Source organism: Passer montanus, unplaced genomic scaffold (assembly GCF_014805655.1).
Source record: "Passer montanus isolate IOZ18808 unplaced genomic scaffold, ASM1480565v1 scaffold32, whole genome shotgun sequence".
NCBI lineage: Eukaryota > Metazoa > Chordata > Aves > Passeriformes > Passeridae > Passer > Passer montanus.
In genome coordinates this window covers 7,154,419-7,174,993 of record NW_024367930.1, presented here as the reverse complement: position 1 = coordinate 7,174,993, position 20,575 = coordinate 7,154,419, and the positions used below count along the sequence as shown (strand labels likewise).

The 20,575-nt window shown below is 36.4% G+C and overlaps 1 protein-coding gene across 1 annotated transcript; it reads left to right on the top strand.

Annotated features, from left to right (window-relative positions):
• The first annotated feature begins 4,923 nt into the window (after window positions 1–4,923).
• On the top strand, window positions 4,924–20,558 carry NME8 (NME/NM23 family member 8). The gene is made up of 15 exons (XM_039715208.1): window positions 4,924–4,956; window positions 5,050–5,107; window positions 6,011–6,117; window positions 7,142–7,213; window positions 8,255–8,371; window positions 9,292–9,355; window positions 10,557–10,633; window positions 11,878–11,970; window positions 13,968–14,113; window positions 15,382–15,560; window positions 16,689–16,833; window positions 17,662–17,766; window positions 18,461–18,612; window positions 19,609–19,753; window positions 20,336–20,558. Exons 1-15 carry the CDS (start codon window positions 4,924–4,926, stop codon window positions 20,556–20,558), a joined length of 1,716 nt encoding a protein of 571 aa, XP_039571142.1.
• The last annotated feature ends 17 nt before the right edge of the window (window positions 20,559–20,575 follow it).

Sequence of the window (20,575 nt, the reverse complement as noted above, 5' to 3'; positions counted from 1 at the left end):
TTTTTTATTTCAAGAAATTGTTGTCCACCATTTCACATTTGTGTTTTAGAGGAAAACACAAGAAATCAGAAAGCTGTTCCACTGCTGTGAGATCCATGGTCTACTTGTAGCTGATGCAGAAAAAGCCAATATACACATACAGAACTTTCAAGTTACAGTGACTGCCACACTGCCAGGCAAAGAACCGTTCTGCAGAAGACCTGGGAAGGTCAGATGTTCTGTCATCATGAGCAGTCCTAGGCTGAATCCAGGCAGAGAGGCAAGAGGAACACTAGGGCACGTGCAGGAGATCTAACATGCAGAGGGCATAGATTGAATTCACTGTAGCACCAGTATGCATGTGGACTATAGAACTACAAAAGAGACCACAAAAGTTTATAAATTAAGATTATCAAGGCCTCCACTGTGTTTACAAGCAGGTAGTCAGAGCTACATATGCATTGGCTTCTAAGCATATACTAGGACACACAGAAAGACTGACTAGCAGGAAAAACGCATCTCTAGTTTTGTCTCAAGGGTTACAAGTCTCAGCAGGGTGTACAACTGCTTTCCATTACATTGTAAAAGAGTATTAATCATTTGGAACTAGGTCACTCTGGACATTAACAGCTCATGACAAAGAGCAGACCTGAAATCAAGTGGTATGCACAAAATGGAGTGAAATAGTTTAAAAGTTACTCAGAAAAATTATGCAATCATTCATCATGAATCCACTGTGGTTTATCCAATGCATATTTTCATTATACTTTTCATATACATTATACCAAACTTGAATAATTTTGATTCAGGGAAAAACCTCATAAACTCCTACCCCTTCTCTCTGGATGCCTTTTATAATGACCATGAATACTGTTGGTCTACATAAGCTAAGTATGTCATCATTAAATTCATTAAAAATTTTATAGAACTATACTCTCTAAATGAAAAGGATGATTTTTTTTTATTTTTTCAGAGTTTTGAAATACCAAATCCCTTTACATTAACTATTTTGTAATACCCAAAGCATAAATCTAATTCATTCCAACAGAGCAGTTAAAGAACAGGCTGTGTCAGCCTTTTAACATTTGGTACATGAGCATTACCTCATTCTAGTGTTTTTCTTCAAGACTTTTTTGGGGGGAGGGGTTTTGTAATATATAAAACACTGGCTGTTCATGAAGAAAGTGGTATGGATAAAAAAGTCAGCAGTTTGTGAAGGAAACCCCAAAAACATAGCCTAGCCTTTGAGTCTTTAACTTCCACATGGCGGTTGGATTAATATATCATCTTTTGTAGTTCTTTCCAATTTTGTACGTCTCTGAAAGTTTCAAAAGTGGTTTTTCTACTTCATGCAGGAAAATAAAGATTATTCAGTGGCACTCTCCTACTCCAAAGCAGGCTAATGCAGAGCTTGTACTAGTTCCAAAGTTAGGGTTTTCCAGTAAAAAATGTAGGAAGTGATTTATGTTGGCCATATAAACACATTATTTCCAATCTGAATACAAAATCTCTCTTGCCACCTAGCTGATCTAATCCATGTTGTTAGGCAGAATTTCAGCCTTGAAAACTGCTGCAACTCTGTGGAAACACTGCCTCATTGCCACTGCTGCAGAATGAACATCCATCAGTTTGGGAAGATTTAACTGTTGGGAAGAAGATCTATTCTAGTGCCTCTAAGAACTTGTTTTCCCTACTTTATTCTTCATATTATTTTCACGAAATAAAAGTTTCTGTGGGGCTTTGCAAGTCATGCTTTGGTAAGCAGCAGAAGAATGCTCAAGAAAAGCTACAAGAAAGTCACTGAAACTAGATTTTCTTAAGATGTGCTAGACAGACATGACAGGACAGAGTATGCTTGGGCAGGGTTTCAAAAATAAATTGGATACAAGGACAATTTATAGCTCTGTAACAACATGCATATGTGAAATGTGTGCAGTTTAGAGACACCAGCATTTGATTTGTGAACCTTCTCAAGCCTTTACCTTCACAAAGAAATTCCCACCAGTTACAATGCCTGTAAGATAAAAATCACCACATTGTACTGTGGAATTGTGCTTTCTAAGTGTATAAATAAGTTTTGCCTTTATCTTCTGTGACTTTTTGGGGACTGCTGAGGTGCAAATGTGCATCTTTAAAATGGTAACTTTGTTTTGCACCAGCATGATGACAGACCTGTACTGATACTGCATGAGCATGGGCAGTCACCACTATTTGACTTTTGAGACCCTTTTTTGGTCACTAGGACCGCCACTAAAAACTTCCTCTTTTAGTCTCCATTGCCTCACAATTTGCAAGTAAGACAGAGTGAAGGCAGATCATTAATTAGGTGACAAGATTAATTTTCTCACATGTTAAAAGAATAAGACTGACTTTCCCTAGGGTAAAGAAAACAGAGAAAATGGTGACTCTTCCTCCCAACCTTTCACTCCATTTCCCTCTCAGCCACAGCTGTCTGTGCCATGTCAACCCCAGACTGATAAAACAGGGTGATGGGGGGAAAATGACCCTGGAGATGGAGCAGAGATGGGGCTGGGGAGATAAAGGATGGGGGAGGCCGTTGGGACCGTTGAGGAGCGGCAGTTGGGTGGCCACAGAGTGTCACCAGGCGAGTGGCTGCTCCAAGATAGGTGCAAAAGGATGGGGGAGGCCGTTGGGACCGTTGAGGAGCGGCAGTTGGGTGGCCACAGTGTCACCAGGCGAGTGGCTGCTCCAAAATAGGTGCAAGTGGGCTGGGTGGGCCTGTGTGCTCCTGAGTGGACTCCCAGCTCAGGGCTGAGTGGTACCCAAGCCACTGTGCTGTGGTGTGCTTACTGTGGAGGGTGTGTGTCAAACCACACGAGTGTCTGGGAGCTCTTACTGGTTACCACATCTGGTGTAGAGCAGCGTCGGCCCTGAACTGGCCCATGTGTGTGCATTTGTTCACTTACACATGTTTCTCTGTGTGTTTGTGAGCAGATGATCCACCAGAGTGCCACCTAGCAACTCCCAAGGATCCACTGTCACACACAAGAGCTTATGCTCAGGGTGTTATGTGTCTGTAAGCACATACACACAGCAGCGTGTCAAAATCTCAGAAGCTCTTGGGTATCTTCATGTGTGTATGTGTGACGAGGGTTTGTGCTAAGATATTGAAGGCTATCTGCAAAGGCTCTGCATATTTGAATATCAGTTTTCAGAAGCTCTTGGGTATCTTCATGTGTGTATGTGTGATGAGGGTTTGTGCTAAGATGTTGAATGGCTCTGTGCAAAGGCTCTGCATATTTGAGTATCAGTTAGACAGTGTATCTGAGTGTGCACCCAGGTCTATTTTTATGTCTGACTAGTTCAAGGAGGCAGTTTTGGTTGTAAAGAGTGTCGTAAGAGATGCAGAGTTTGCACATCCATGATGAAGTGTGGCTAGAAAAATGCTTTTTGTCAAGGTTAGAGAAGCATGTCGCCCGTATCATAGAAAAGGAGAAAACCCGCTTGTATGTTCAGGTTTAATCAGTATAGTACTGACTGCATTACTGAGGGAATGTTATGTGAAAATTTTAATTAAAAGTAAAAATGTCACATGTAGTCTTCCCATGTCTGTCACATACAGCTACTATGCCAGACTAATGTGCACATTTGCATACTTTCATACAGCAGCACGTCTACACTGCAGTGCTTTGCTTTGCCATTTGAGTGTGTATGACTGTATATTTTTAGTTGGAGAGCATGTGTAGAATGATTGGGATGTATAGACCATTTTCATGCACTGGTTTATGTTTTGCAGAACTGATCTTGCAAAGAGTTGATTGTCATTGCTCAGTGACAGAAGGTAACAATGAAAGATAGGTTATTTTGATGAAGATTTCCTGCTAGTAAGACATATTTCCGTCTGCCAGTTCCCTCTAGTGTCAGTAGTCAGCATCATCTCCTTAGAGTCTTTAAAGGATATGAATTAATGCCATGCATTCTACCATCACCTGGTTTAAAGGATTTGAAGAAATCCTGCATTTAAAATTTTAGTCCTTACCAACATTTTTACATGAAATGTGAAACAAGCACAAGATTAAGAGTTCTCATATTCTCTCCTATGCCTCAATCTGTGCTGTGAAGGGAACAGCTTTGGCGAGTGTATCAGGATAGGTCAAACCCTGGACATATTTGCTGGCTGACTTCTCAAATACAATGCAAGAGGAGGTCACATTCATGGGGGCACTATCATTTTCCCTGAGGCAAAGACCACTGGCTGGCTGACTTCTCAAATACAATGCAAGAGGAGGTCACATTCATGGGGGCACTAGGGCACTATCATTTTCCCTCAGGCAAAGACCACCATCTTAACCAAGAACTCTAGAAACTCAAGCTGCCCATGCTGAAGTCAAACTCCATACACATATGTATCAGAGCTGTTCTTCTGTCCAGTTCACAGTTAATTGTCTATCATAAATATATGAAGGACATTATTTATTAATGACAGAATGATAAACATATCAGGATTCAGTTTGGGAGTTTAGTTATGGGACACAAGTATTATGTATCCCAGCAGACAGGAAGACTGATTTGATGTTATTAGAGTTGAAGCTCTTTAATCAATATTTTTCCAAAATGGCCCAGTGTTACAGCAGCTGTCATCCTCCCATCAGAGTGCCTGTGGCTATTCTGAGCAGAGTAATTATAAGCTTGAAAGATTGTTGAGGTCAAAAGTTTTGCACACCCTAACAGATTAAGATACTAAATTTTCTTCTGTTTCTTGTGCCATGTGGGTTTTGCAAACAAGTTGCCTATTTCTCCACAGAATTCCAAAGCAGAGTATAAACTACCATCATTGTAGGGGCTTCAGCTGAGTTAATTGCTAAGGGAATCAGAAGGCAGTGATACTTTGAGAACCATGAAAATCAGTTCTGTATGTCACATGGTCTTTTAAAACTTTTCAAATACTTCAGATTTCAATATTTTTCCTATAATCACAGGGAAATGGCTGGCAAGAAGAAAGAAATTCACCTCCAGGTATAAACCTTAATTATTTGAACAACTTTGGAGGGAAATAGATGCTTTTTCTGCCTTTTTAGAATGTTAAAATGTTAATTAATTTTGTTTCAGACCACAATAACTGATGAAGAGCAGTGGAATGAAATGTTGAAGATAAAGGGTATAGTAGGTACTAACAGCTGATAATTTATTTTGAATCTTTCATGGACATATGTGCATGTTTTCATATTTATATATTAGCTTTAATAGATACTCTAGAAGACTAGCACCATATCTTTTAAAGAAAGGCTATATTAATATATATTTACAACAATATATCATACAGCCATTGAACCATACAATTCTTTCATTTGGAAAACACTTTTAAGATCATATATTACAATTATGAATATACAGTATCTTATATGATAAATACTCATCAAAATTTATTTAAATTTTATTTTTATATACTGCTGTACACCAGTGTTTAGAAAATACCTTTCCAATACGGTATTCTCCATGGCAGGGAGTTGGATGCTTCTGTGTGTAAAATCTTTCACAGACTAAATAATTTTTGCAGCATTCTAGAGAATGCATGACATGCATTATTCCCAGTTTTTAGTTCATTTAGTCCACTAACTGCCTCCTAGGTGTCCTAGGAACAGTTTTTTAGTAAAAGAAGAAAATCTGTAACAAGATCATGTCTACAGAAGGAGAGTAATAGTCAAAGGCTCAGGGAGGTGAAAATCCTGTAGAATAAAGGTCTGGATAAGAAAGAAAACCAACAGTGGGAAAGAAGAAGAGAAAACAAAAGGAAAAGGAATATGAGATAAAAGTTGCTATTTTGATTAATCATCTCAAAGAGTATTCTGAAGTAGGTTTCTAACGTCAAAAGTAATTGAAATTAAAGAGTATGTATCCAGTAATGTGTCCACTGAACCCATTGATGTATTCATGATACATTCATTGTCTAGAAGAGGACTGAAAGATCCATGTGAATGCCCTCCCAGTGCTGCTTCTGTGCCATCATAAATGTCTCATTTTATAAGTTCCTCAAGTCATCTGTTTGTAATTCCAAACTATTACATTTTAGTAATAGATGTGTATCAAGCTTGGTGTGGTCCTTGCAAAGCTGTGCTGAATTTATTGAAAAAACTAAGGAACGACTTTAGTGAAGACAATGTGCTACATTTTGCCGTGGTAAGGACACAAATCCTGTGTGTGACCATATTTACATTTTGATTTAAATATATCTTCTGATCTGCATAGGCTTTCATTTCACTGTCCTTATACTGAGTTACCGTAATTTTGGCCTGGTTGCTTTCCCTGCATGTATCCTCATAAGACTTTGCTTAGAAGTAGATTAGAAATGGCAATAAATATGTAAGAAGCTATAATAGAAAAGAGCTGATATCCCACAATATTTTGTTTTCCTTGATGAGATTGAAGAAATATTCAAAAGCCAGACTATATGACTTTTAGTTTTAGGTCTCTGCATTATGGACTATTGCATTTAAAATTCTTACATCCCTGAAAAACTGTTGCATCTTTTTTGCAAATGTTACCTTTTATTTCATTTTGAAGAAAACAAAAATGGGGAAATAAAAAAAAAATCCCAAAACCGTAGTAGTAAAAATATTTGTTTACACTATCAGTATATATATATATATATATGAGTGTATTATACCTCCCCTTTAAGGTAGATAAATTTATTTCAAAGACTCAGTTTATCCAAGATGTTGACCAAGTTCATCCTTTTTCACATTAGTGAAAACTTAAGATTCCATGATGAAAGAACTTTTCGGAAAAACATTAATTTTTTTTCTACATGAAAAATGCAGGGAGTTACGTTCCAAGACTATCTCAAACAGTTGACCATGTTTCACAAACAAATTAATACACTGGATAAGCTCTTCCATCAAGACTACATGGGCTACTTCTTCATTTATATATGTTATTATAACCTACATGAGAAAATAGTATCAAGAGATTATATTTTTCCATGATTAACTGCTGTAATACAAAGGGAGGACAATCCCATGTTACCAAAACAGCTCTTTCTTCATCACTGTAAGGACTGTTAGCTGTATTTAGGACTGCAGTTTGAGTTTGCAACACCAAAGTATATAAGAGTGGTGTTTTCCTGCAAGTAAAAAGGTTTTCTTTATATATGCATATGCATACGTACTTACGTAAGCAAATAATCTTTTTTGTCTGGCTTCAGGCAGAAGCTGACAGCATCGAAATTCTGAAACCATTTAGGAAGAGCTGTGAACCTGTGTTTCTTTTTTGTGTTGTAAGTACATGACATCAGCTTCCTTTAATGTGCTGCCTACTTCTGCCTTAACTTTTGAATAGATTTTAAAATTTATGTGAAGCTGTATATCTTTACATTTTACATTATGGAGGATGATACTATCTGATGGTTTTTACTTGAGCCATTTCTCATGTCTGAATCTGGTGGCTCTCAAGCACATTTTTGTTGTAGCTGTTGTACATACAGCTACAGAAGAATTGTGGTAGTCACTGTTTTGGTAGTTAGTGAGAAATCCAGGTAAGTTTTCCAGGTTTGCCTTACATAAAGTGGCTACATGTGGTTACACTGAAATGATTATTTTATGCACCATTTTCATCATGGAAAGAGAGTTTACATTTCCTGGCATTATGAGATTTTTAAGATAACAGATTAAATTGTGCTTTCATACTTTAGGAACTGTAGCAATTAATAATATATTTATTATCTCTCACTGATGGACACAGAAAGCTGGCTCTCCTAGGACACAGCTGTAGCGCACTGCTCACTTAAGATGGGTTGGGGGTTGTTTTAACTTGAGGGTGTCAGGATTTGAATTTCCCTAAGTGAGGACCAAAGATAATGACGCTTTCAGGACTCTTTCAGGTTTGAATCTTAATGCTGCCTAGAAATGTTAGCAGTATTTTTGGTCACCATTAGCTTCGCTACTGTGCACCTGAATGTGGTAGAGAATGCAGTGAAAAGTCACACACACACACACAAACAAAGATGGAAAACTCTACATTATATAAATTGTGAGCAAATAAAATCCATATTTGCATTTGCTTCCAACTGTATTATTAGTATTGAGCCTAGAAATAGAAATGGAAAATTTGGTAAAGATGGAAACAAGGAATTAAATGCACAAAAGTTTCATTCTGAAATAATAGAGGCAGTAGTAGCTTTGATATTCCCTTCAGTGGGCATAAGAAATGATCCTGTAGCTGGAAAAAATTATCAAGATACTGCATGTTTCAAAAATTCAAGTAAATGTGTAAATTAAATTATGAAAACACACTGAGAGTGTTATTTTCTCTTCAACAGCATGGTAAAATTCTTGCAATGGTGAAAGGTGTAAATGCTCCTCTCATAACTAAGATAGTAACAGATTTAGTGCAAGAGGAGAGGGAAATTGCAGCTGGAACGAAGGAACGTGCTGAGGTACTGACAAACCAGATACTCATGCATAAATGTACATTTTTAGTACACTTACACTGTTTCTCTAAATGTCTATGATGGTGTTTTGATAATGCTTAATTTTTTGCATTTTGGTCCTAACAATAAAATTATGTATATGATGCGCCTATTTTTTAGAAATCAAGCAAAATTATCTGGGTTCTAAGGTGCTTTTAATAATCATATAGCCCCACCCCTCTTGCCACAGGCTGTGGCACCTTTCACTAGATCAGTTTGCTCAAAGCCATGGGGATTGCTCTGTACCTAATTAATCCAGTTTGCTACAAAAAACAAAGTCCATTCAACAAGTGTATTCTATCACCTTTGACTCCTGAATTCCAGGTAACATGAGGACATAAGGACAGCTCAGTCTCACCTCAATAGCCTGCACTGTGAAAGATCCCACTGTTGGAATTCACAGTAGCAGCAGAGCAAATCTTCCCTTGTTGCTGGTTGTCCTCAAAACCCCCAAATTTCCATTATGGTACTTTATATAAACTTAACAAATTTACAGGTTAGCCTGGCAATGTAAGAAATGGAGAGATGGATGAAATGCCACTAGCTCATAAATGTTTTAGCAATCTTTTTTCTTTCAGGACTAAGTATTTTTTAATATATAGCTTAGGAACTACATCATATGAAACAAAAGCATGGGAAATAATCATGTCTCATTGCTTGTTTTGTTTAAATGGAAATGAAAGACCTCCACAAAAAGAGCTTTTTAACTGAAACTCAGTTAAGGAAAATCAGACTGACCAAAGGTCCTTCTTAGAATTGCTTGTTTTCCAGGGTAGCAAATCCATTCTTACATTAAAATAAATGTGTTATAAAGATGTCACAGCTGTGTTTGGTGACTTTACTTTTGCACTGGTGATGCACTTTTACTCCATTTGCAATTACCTTAGGTAGAAGAACTTGTTTTTCATGAAGGTTCATCAGAAGGGTCTGCTGAGGAGGCTGTAGAGGAGGGTAAATATATTTTATTTATTTTAGAAGTGTTAACAGAAAGAAAGAGAACAAATATCGTTTGATTAATAATTGTCTATGTCTAGCACTAATAGCCCTTCTTTTGGGTGTGTTAACAAAATGCTATGATTGAGCTTTCTTCTGTAAGGAATTAATGTACTGGACTGTCAGCATCAACATTTTCACCACCACACTAAGAACCTTCAGACTTTAGACAGAAGTGATATGTGCCAGGGAATTTTCCTGTGTAAAGTTAAGGCCTGAAAGGCACTTCTACACATCCCTGTGTGAGGGGAGTACTTCTGTTGAGCTGGAGTATCAAGATAAAACCAGCCTGAGAAGACTATAAGAGTTAATCTGTGAAGCAATGGCATGCCTTCTCTCAGATTACTCTTTCACCAGATTAGATTTGATAACAGATTTAAAAAAGAACATAAATCCACAGTAGTAGGATAAGCTTCCAAAAAGACTGAAAAATAAGCACCATCCTGTTTAAAAGTCCTGTCTGTGATTTATCTCAGGTTTTTCATTAGCTGAGACCTGCATCTTTTTTATTTTTATTGTTATCTGTGGTTACTGAATGTTCCTACTGCTTCATCTATGTAGAGAATGCCATTGTACAACCCTGAGATGGAACAAACTCCTCCTTCCTCTCATTCTTCTTGATCTTGCTTTTTCTTTTCCCTGTGAGAGGCATTTGATCACAGTGGCATCCCTTTTCCATCCTCTTCATGTTTTGGTTTTGTTTTTGTTTTTTTTTTTAATTGTGTGGTTCAGCTGGCATATTCCTGACCTCAGCTTTAGCCTATATTTTTTCTCATAAACCCTCTGAGACCGCGAAGTACAGTATTGTCATTTAACAATTATCTACAGACTTCACACTAATCCCCAAAACCTTAAAATTATAGAAAATCCGAAAACAGAGCTTTAGCTCAGGTTCACCTTCAGGCTAGGGGATCTCTCAGACATTGTAATACACTAACATTTGGCAGGAATACTTTCTGCAAAACATGCAGTTTCATTAAGTGTTTGTAGTATTGGTAACAAGTAGTAGTCTGCTGTTTCCATTATCACGATCTTAAATTCTTCTACAGTTTTTGGGATCTGATTGAGTTACACTCAAATGCTTAACTGTAAACTTCAGGTCCAGTCCCTTTATTTTGATGAATGTGTTACTTAGCACATTATTTTTTCCCTTTTTCAGAAGTACTTACTTATTCTGTCGGAATTATAAAACCTGATGATGTCTTAGCAGGACGTGTAGAAGAAATTAAAAAAAAGGTAGAGAGAATTTTAAAGTATTCATTTATTCCATTTATTTAAGAGACATAATAGTGAAATGTAAGGTTAAGTAGATCCTAATTTATGCCCAGACTTTGGAACAGAATCTGATAAAGCTTCTCTGCTAAGGATGATAAAAGCACAATAATTTTTACCTGAAACAATACAACATTTAAATTTATACTATTGCTTTAATATTCTGTGCCAGCAGAGGTTAGACATTGATTCATATTGCTTCTGTTATGAAAAAATAAAAAGCCTTATAACAATATATATCAAGACCAAATTAAAAGAATTGTAATAAGTGTTATGACAGGGATAGTGAACTTTGCAGGAAAGGGAATCAGAGTGCTATATGAATTCTTTCTGCAAAGAAAAATTCTTAATTACTTTACCTTAGCTGGAAAGGAAGGAAGCTCAGTAAAGGCAAAAAAAAAAAAAAAAAAAAGCAGAGTTCTTAAAAAGATTTTAGCTGGAGCAGCTGCTACTTGGCTGATGAGGTGTGTTCTCCAACACAGGATGCACAGCCAGCTTTGTTGGGGCAGGCTGAAAACATCCAGCAGCACCACAGGGGCTTTTACAGAGCAGAGTGCTGGCACACAATTAATATTGGTGTGTCATCAGTGCTGGGGCTGGATACTGCCTTGGCTGTTAAAATATCAGTATATGGTACAAACCTCATACCAATGGACTGTGAACTTTGATGCAAGTCATATGTGCACCTCTCACAAATGCTTGCATTTAGTGCAGTAACCTAGCTTAAAACAGAAAATCATAAAGTAGATTCAATTTTTTCCTTATTTGCTGTTTCTAAAGCCAAGTAGTTTAGCCTAATACAACTGTTAACACGTGCATATTTATGTGACTACAATGGCTACAATATAATTTATAATTTCTTGCAACATAAGTTGCAAGAAAACCACTCACAGTGACCCAAATGAGTTTAATCAAGGTGAAATAAAAGGGATTATTAACTATTGAATGAATGTATTTCATACATTGAACTGCACTATATTTTTTCTCTAACATTAACTTAGAGGTATTGTAATCCTGAATTTAAGTGAAGTGCTTTGAAAGACTGAAAGTTCAGTTTAGGCATAGATAGCAGTTATATTTTGAATATTTCAGAGAATTTAAAATTTAAGATAGCTTCCAAAGCTAATCAATCTTTAGATTTACAATAACATATGATTTTGCATGTATCTGTTTTCAAATTCCCCTGAGTAATAACTGAATAATTGCAGATTAAAGATGCAGGATTTGGTATTGAAGCAGCCGAGGAGAGAATGCTTACTGAAGAGCAAATCAGAGTATTTTATGCCCGGAATAAAGATGAGGTAAACCAAACTAAAAACATAAATGAAAGGAACAGGTAAAACATATAATTGTTAATCACTGTATGGTAAATTTTAGGTATATTGAAGAACTGAATTAATGTAGATTTAGTACATAAAAAAGAGATATTCTCTCTCCCTTTTTTTCCACTGACTCATGCAAATATGACTATGTAGCAATACAATATTCCAACCAAATTAAAATTACTTCCAATTAAATACTAAAAGATTTAGTTATTCTTTCTGTTATCTAAATGTGCGTGATCCTTAGACATGGAGCTAAATTTATAACACTATTTATCAAAATAAAATTATACTGATTTTAAAACGTGTTGTGACATGCCTAGTGACCTTTGTAGGAAAGAAAATTAGAGTGATGTATAGATTATTTCTGCAATTACTTGACCTTGGCTATTAGGTGCTGAAATATGGCACAAACTCAAAATCCAATGTGATTTATATGAGACTGCATATCTATATGACATATATCTTTTCAGCCAGAAAATAAGTGATATTACATTTTATACTTTTTTTCTTTTCAGATTTTATCATGGGGTAGTTCTGGGAATAAATATGTGCACAGGTGGAGAGGGAAAGCATCTCAGCCAAAATCTGGTTTTTGTGCCTTGTCCTATATTAGGGGACAAAAAAATAGCTAAAGACAGATATAAAGCTCAAGAAAATAATTAAATTATGCTGTCCACCATTAAATGGCAGTGTTCTAGCAAACTGGTACCTGGGTATGGTCATATTTTCTAGCAGTGTGATAACTAAAATTAACTCTTCAGAAGGATCTAAGACAAAAAATGAAGTTCCTTAGAAAATATTTATACCTTCTGCTATATGTGTAACATAGACAGAGGCTGGAAATATGTTCAAATAAACAGTTTGTTTGATTTTATTAGAGGGAGAAATGGAAGGGTTCGCCTAATCTGAAGTAGAAGGTTGGACGGTGTTCCTGTGGCACTCCAAATGAATAAGAGTGAGATGAGATGGTTCCTACTAAAGTCAGAGAGAAGAAAGAAAACTGATAGTAATCACTAGATGGCTGCACTATGGTTTAGAAAAGAAGTAACAGGGAGATCTTGCAAGAAACCAAGAAGAGCTCGGTTTTAGCAAAGCTGGGATTGTAGGTTAGACAGAGGCAGTTTTGAAACAGGTGAAAGTAACTCATCTTCATGGGAATAGCAGCCAAATTTGGGACTAGTTTGCCCACCTTGGGAAATGGGTTAAGAATATGCATAGATATGAAGATAATTGTAAGAGAAAAGCAATGAATTGAAACCATATATGTGAATACTTCATCCCCGTATAATTAAAGGAAAAAAACTATCATATGGAATGACATGATGCTGGCTGGTAAGGATTTAGTCAAATATTTAAAAAGAGAATAGATATCCCCAAGAAAAAGGTGACATACAACAAAGAAATAAAATTAACAACTCGCACCACAAGTTTCAAAAGTTATTTTTCTGATGTAAATGTATTTTTATAGGATTGAAAGTTGAAACTGAAGAAGTGAAAAGCACATAGCAAAGGAAATGAAGGGAGAGCCTACAAATGTCTTGCAAACAACTCAGTGTTTCATATTTATAGCCAGCTACATGATTTTTAGTTTCAAAAATTATTCATGGAACTATATTGCAGTTTCTTATATCACACTACACGCTGTATTACAAGCATAGCAAGTGAATTTCTAGATAATTTTCTTCACTCTTGTCATTTGCATTTTAACCTGGAAGAATATCTAGTACTTATTTAAAGCAGTTATATGACTTTATTTATCTCAATTTACTTTCTTTTTGGACATTTGATAATGTTTTCTCAAATGATTGATAAAAAAATCTTCCCAAACAATATATCAGAGTTCTGAGGAATGTATGTGAATGCCCGTTTCAGGAACAGGAATGTATGAGTTACTTTAAAAGCATAATTGTCTCCTTTCCAATGACAAACTCAGAGGTCCTGCAATTCATAGGGGGGAATATTATGTTTTTTAGCCTGACTTTAACGCATTCGTTCAATTCATGATGAGTGGACCATGCCATGTTTTGATAATCAGTAAAAAAGAAGCAACTGGTGCTATTCCTCAATGGATAGAACTACAAAAAACAAGTGAGTCTGGTGATCCTGAGGAGCCAGTCAAGTAAGTACCAGTGAAAATGTGTATCTGAGATTCAGCCACAGTGTTTAGAGCACACCATAAACCAAGGCACGTTCCTACATATGCAGATGTGCCCACATGTGCAAGTCCAGGGACAGGACCACCACTAGAGATGCAACCCCAGTTCTCATTGGAATTCAGAAATTCTTTGCTTCCTAGTTAAAGATGACAAGCCAAGGTCATTGATCTCTTTGAACTCACCTTCAGTGGGTTCTCGGAACAACTGGAACAATGACACACTTCAAAGCTGATGTAGTCCTTGCAATTCCAGTTCACCCATGCCATGGGACTGCCTGCGCTGCCTGCATTGAAGGTTGCACTCTTTCCCATGTTTACCCCTATGTTCCTTGGAAAGCTGTAGATATGGCCCAGGGCAGACCAGGGCATGCCTGAGACACGCTCTTCTGCCTGGGAACACTCTAAAAGCCAGCAGAGAAGAGGAAGCATACTGGGGTTTGTGTCCCCACCCTGGTCCAAGATACAAAAAAATTTGTTACGATTAGATGTTCACAACCATGGTGTCTTGAAATGTGTGTTTTTCATCTATGCCAAGGGCTTGAGGAGAATTTTCAGGATGGTAGTTGTATACACAGCCTCAGACAATAGAGTATTCACAAAAATTCAAATATCGGATTAAGTTTTATATTTAGACAAGACATTTACTTAACGCAACATGAGCTTAAATACTTTGTCCGACAATTAATTTGTTATAGTAATTGACATTTTTGTCGATGCGTGCTGCATCCCTTTCTGCATTAATTAAGTACAGCTGGGGAATACTGCATTTTCTACAAGTGGCCGAGGGACTTTATTTACACAGCTAAACAAACAGGCAAGAAACAATGAGAAGTGTCTCTGTTATCAACAGCTCTGTAGTGCTATCATTTTTATGATCGTGCTGTACATAAATTAAGCAAAAGACTTCTATCGATTGTGCATTGTGCACTGTACACTTGTCAATAATAATTCTATTTCATGAAACAGAGAAACTATTTTGGATAAGCTAGAGGGGAATTGTTAAAGCAGCCTGGCTAAGGTTTCTCCTTCAGAGCACATGATCATGCACTTTTTGAGAAGATTAATAATTCTCTTCTCAGAAATGTTACTTTACTCATGAATCTGAATTTAATAGAAACTTAGTTTTACATTCTATTATGTTTCACTAAATTTTAAGAAAGTATGTCTTCAAAAATTCAGCTTGTTAACACTAAGCAGTGACTTAAATACTGTATTACTTCATGTTTCATCAGGTTGCCAGGACTCAAGGAAACTGATAGTCTGGTAAATTTATGTGATGTGCAAGACAGTATTGAAGATGCCAGCAGACAGCTTGCCTTCTTTTTCCCAAATTTTCAAATTGATGAGGCAGGACATCATGCTGAAAGGACTTTGGCCATAATTAGACCTACTCTCTTGAAGGAAAGGCGAAGTAAGTCTTAGTAACTGTATTTTCTATCAAGGGTATATAAATACTCTCATATTTTGAATTTAGAATTATAAATTTTAACTCAATTAATGATATTTTTTAGGTTATACTGTCTCTCCAGCATTAGGCCAGCAATAATCTTTGTCTGGAATGAAGTTATGAGGTTAATGTTTTTCATATATTGAGAATGCAAATGTCAATGGTATTTTGTTCCTTTGGTTAATTTTTCAAAAAATTCTGCAGATGAAATATTTCTAGAAGACCTCTCTGAGAAGCTCGTATTTTCAAATGTAGTATAGGGGACTAGATTTCTCACCATAATAAAACAGCTGTTATTTTTGAACAGCAGGTTCAGGATAGATCAAGGGGAAAAATATCCAACCCAAGATGTTCTATGCTGCATGAGGCAGTGCTGCTCAAAGGCAGTTCTAAACAGACAGCATTTTACAAATTAAATTTTAAAAAATCTACCCCATTACATGATGCTTCATCCAGACAAGTTTACTGTTCTTCTTAGTCATATATTTACATTTCTTCTTCAATTTCAAATAGTATTTTTATTAGTAGTAGTATTAGTATTTCTCTAACTTGAGAAACCCTGTAGCTGAGCAATCTTATGTGCAGAGAGTGGAAAGACTACAATTTTGATCTTTCCTTGTGAATTTATGTTACTTATGGTTGTCTAGCATGTTGCTTAGAGCAGCAGTTCTGCAGTTCATGTTTAGGTAATTACATATTAATTTTGTAGGTAATTTTGACTTGTGCCAAATACTGCTTACTTACCCATGTGGTCTTGTAAGACTTAGTTAAATAAACATTTCACCTATTCAAATTCCTTAGAGCTTCTTTTGCTGGTAGTAACATGTATCATATTTCTCAGTCAGGATTTCCTACTGAGGTTTTTTAAGCAGGAGAAAGCCTAAATATGATGAGGATCAGTTTTCTGAGTGTCCAGGCAACCAGTGATGCCTCCTAGCAGTTCCTTTAAATTAGTTTCCTGTTCTTTAGTTAGGAAACAAATTCACCTGTAAAAAAATTAACATTATCATTGAAAAGTCCATGTCATTTCTCTACAAGTGTTCAAATGAATGAATGTATGGAAATTTAGCATTATTTAAATATATTTAACAGATTCCATCATTCAAAAGATAAAGGATGATGGTTTCCAAATAGCAATGCAGAAAGAAATAATTCTATCTGAGGACCAAGTACGTACATTTTACAAAGAGCATGTAGATCAAGACTACTTCCCTGTCCTTCTAGAGCAAATGACCAGGTACGTTGAATGAAAAAGGAGATCATAAATCTATAGACTCTGTATAGAATCAGACAAGACTGAAATTTTCACATTAAATAATTGTTGAATCAGAGACTCACAGAATGGTCTGGGTTGGAAGGGGTCATTATTGCCCATCTATTTCCAACCCCTGTCGTGGGCAGGGACACCTTTCACCTGAATAGGTTGCTCAGAGCCCCATCCAATCTGGTGTTGAATATTTCCTGGATAATGCATGGCTGCAAGATACACATGTCTAAAAATTTAGTAAAACACAAAACAGGAACAGATAACTGCAGATAATGGAATAATTTCCAATTACAACAAATAAAAAATCAAGCCTTAAAAGTTACTAGCTATTCCATGTTGTTGTATGTATGATGTGTCAGTGGCCAAGTTCACCAATTTGAGTGAAAACAGTTTAGGTCTGCTCAGAGAAGGCTGCATTTAGGTTGTGTGTTGGAGAGCTCTGAAATCTTCAACCAGGCCATGTGCTGGATAACTTGGGGAAGAGAAATGAATCATGTTTGGATATTCCCTTCATGGCTGGGGCATGATCAGTCTTTCTCTGTCTTGCCATTGTGACAAAACATAGTAACTTTGCAATTTAAATTCATATTTAAGCCCCATAAGCTTTTATCAGCCTGTACGTGTTTAAATAATCAGATCAATTTTAAGGGCCCCCAATACTGGGGCTCATTTTCCTAGTCTGGGCTATATATAATCAAATTACTTTTTAAAAGTTCCAAGAGGGGTGTTTCCGTTTGGTTTTTTGCTTTTTTTTGTTTGTTTGTTTGTTTTCTTAATGGTACTTTTCCCCTTGTACAGTGGTCCAACTCTTATATTGGCTCTAACACGAGAAAATGCTGTATCACACTGGAGAAGTTTACTAGGCCCAAAGATCCTTGAAGAGGCTAGGGAAAATCCAGAGAGGTAATAGTCACAGAAGTAAACCATCATTCACAGCCTTCAACTTACCTTCACACTTCTCATCTCATACCACATTCCAACCAGTGTAACTATGGTGCCACCATCTGGAAACAGATAGGCATTTCTGCAGTTTTTAAGCTTTTCTTGGCGGTAGTAGTGTATTACACATAGGAACCTCAGCATTTTTTGAGATATAATGGCTGCTAAACAAAATTAAAATCTGAGTTTTAAAAAGTGCAATGAACTGAAATGGGAACTCTTGAGTCAGAGAAAAAATGCTGGTAATACATATTCTTAATAGTCGGGGGGAGGGGGGTCTTAAAATACCGTCATTATTTTTTCTTGAAATACCACTAAGATTTTCTTGTAGCTTATTGAAAACTTTGCATCAGTAGAATATTTTGTTTGTGACTAAGTTTCTCCTACACAGTTTATAAACAGACACCTTAGTTCTGCCTGCTTCTCACATTGCTCTAGGAAACTGCAATGGTATCACCTTACCTGCTGCTGACAGAAGTGCCATCTCATTAAGAAATAAATGGTATTTCTTGGAAATATAACAACACCAGTGTTTATATTTCACATTTCACATTTCCAGATCAACACTAATTTATATTCCCTGGGTTGAGGCTAATTATAGATCAGAGCTCAAAATGGCTATGCTTTTAAGTAACTTCACTCTTTTAACAACTCTCAGTTTGCGTGCACAGTTTTCGTTTGAAAATGTACCTATCAATCAGCTGCATGGCAGCTCTACACCCAGCGATGCTCAGAAGGAACTAGAGTTCTTCTTCCCTGAGGAACATACCTTTGCACTAATCAAACCTGATGCTGCTAAGACTCATAAAGGTAAGGCATTTAGAAAGTATGAGCTATATCTAGTGATGTAATAATTTCTGCAAAGGATTAGCAATGCACCCTGCAGTAAATCACATCTCTGAAGTACATTTTCTGTGCAGAGAAATGCTTTTACACGGCTTGCATAATTCAGATTGAGATCTCAAATGTGACATTTTTTTTTGCTTAAGCTGCCTAAAGGTCTTTCTTCACTAGAATAGTGGTGAATTTAAGAAAGAGAGCTCCTAGCTAAGTTAAACTGTTTAAGGGCCAGGCACTTCTGCAAACTAACTGCCCAGCATCTTTATTAGTCAAAGGAGAGAGATACTTGCCAAACCTGTATTACTTATTTCAGGCAGAGTATCTCTACTGACTCAAAAGGGGTCATTGCTCAGTTAGATGCATTCCCATCCTTGATTTTACTTACTGTCAGTCTAAGGGAATAAGGAGAAAAAAAAATAGAATAAAAAGAGCACTATGTAGAATTCAGAATCTTGCCCTAAGGATGTTTGCTGCCACTCTACAAATCCTATACCTACACCCACTACTTAGCATTATTCTAGTCTGTCCTAACAAATTTCGGTAGTCATTCTAATGCTACTTCATCATTGGCTTTTGTGAGTCTATCTTCCCCTCTTGTGAAAATCCAGATTGATTTTGGCCAGCCAGTTGATGTTTGATACAGCACTACAACTACAGTCCACATTCTATTTAATGTGAGAAACAACAGTGAATGCAATTGGCATAGTTTATTAAAATCTGGGTTTGATATGTGCATCAAGATGGATAATGCAGTGACAATGGTTTCTGCCTATTTTGAAGTGTTTCTTATGTCGTCCATATTTGGTTTGATATTGTAAGAAGAATTCTAATAGCTATTGGTGATTTTTTTCTAGAAAAAGGCATCTAGTATTTTCATAAACTTTTAAAGTTTGGGTGTTTGGGGATAGCATTTTTTGCATCTAAACCATTTCAAATCAAAAATGAGCTTGTTTGTCATTCTTCTAGATGAAATAATGAAAAAAGTTAAAGAGGCTGGATTTAGCATCTCAAAGGTAAAAGAACAATCTTTGACTCGGGAAATGGCTGCACAATTTTACAAGGATCACGAAGGAAAACCCTTTTTTGATGATCTGGTGAATTTTATGACACAGTAAGTGTCTTGGTTTACAGTACTGAGGTATGTAAGTAGACATCACACTTTCTACAGTGCCAACAAAACGTGCTACACCATAACTGGTGGGAGGATTTTACAACCTGTTGCTCTTTCTGGCAAGTTTAGTAGCTTCTAGCACAGAATACTCTTCCTTTAAAAGAGAGATTTACAATTCTTTTCAAACTTAAGTATAGTTTTATTTTGGATTTTATTTTCCCTGAAAAGAACTGCTTTCCAATGGGATGCTTTTTCTCCTCATGCAGGACAAATATCTTCCTCATAATATTGTTAGCATAGTTGATAAAAACAGTATGTATTGTCTTGCTTCAGAAATTATTGGGTGAGAATGTCTTTTGGACAAGAAGTCCAAATCCAAATATCTGATCATCATAATCTCTTTGGCTTTCAAATACGGAATTTTTCCTTAAACAAAACATGCGAAAACAAATTTTAATATTTAAGCAGCTTAATAAAATTAAGACAGCTCAATGCTTATTATAACCCTTCATGGTACCTTGACATTAAACCTAAGACTGCATCTCAGAATAGTTTAAGAGTTTTTTAATATTGATTTTACAGGGGTCCATCAGTGATAATGGTCTTATCAAAGGAAAATGCTGTGGAAGAATGGAGGAAACTAATGGGTCCAACTGATCCAGAAGAGGCAAAGAAGACCTGTCCTGAATCAATTAGGGCTCAGTTTGCACACGATATTTTGTCTAATGCTGTTCACGGTGCATCTAATATAGAACACGCAGAGAGAAGCATTCATTTTGCATTTGGAGAGCTGGATGCAGACTAAACAACTAAGAGACAGTC

Coding starts and splice junctions, on each gene's coding strand:
- NME8 (XM_039715208.1), top strand. CDS start 4,924: ATGGCTGGCAAGAAGAAAGAAATTCACCTCCAG. Junction 5,108..6,010: donor GAAGATAAAGGGTATAGTAG/GTACTAACAGCT, acceptor ATTACATTTTAG/TAATAGATGTGTATCAAGCT. Junction 7,214..8,254: donor CTGTGTTTCTTTTTTGTGTT/GTAAGTACATGA, acceptor TCTCTTCAACAG/CATGGTAAAATTCTTGCAAT.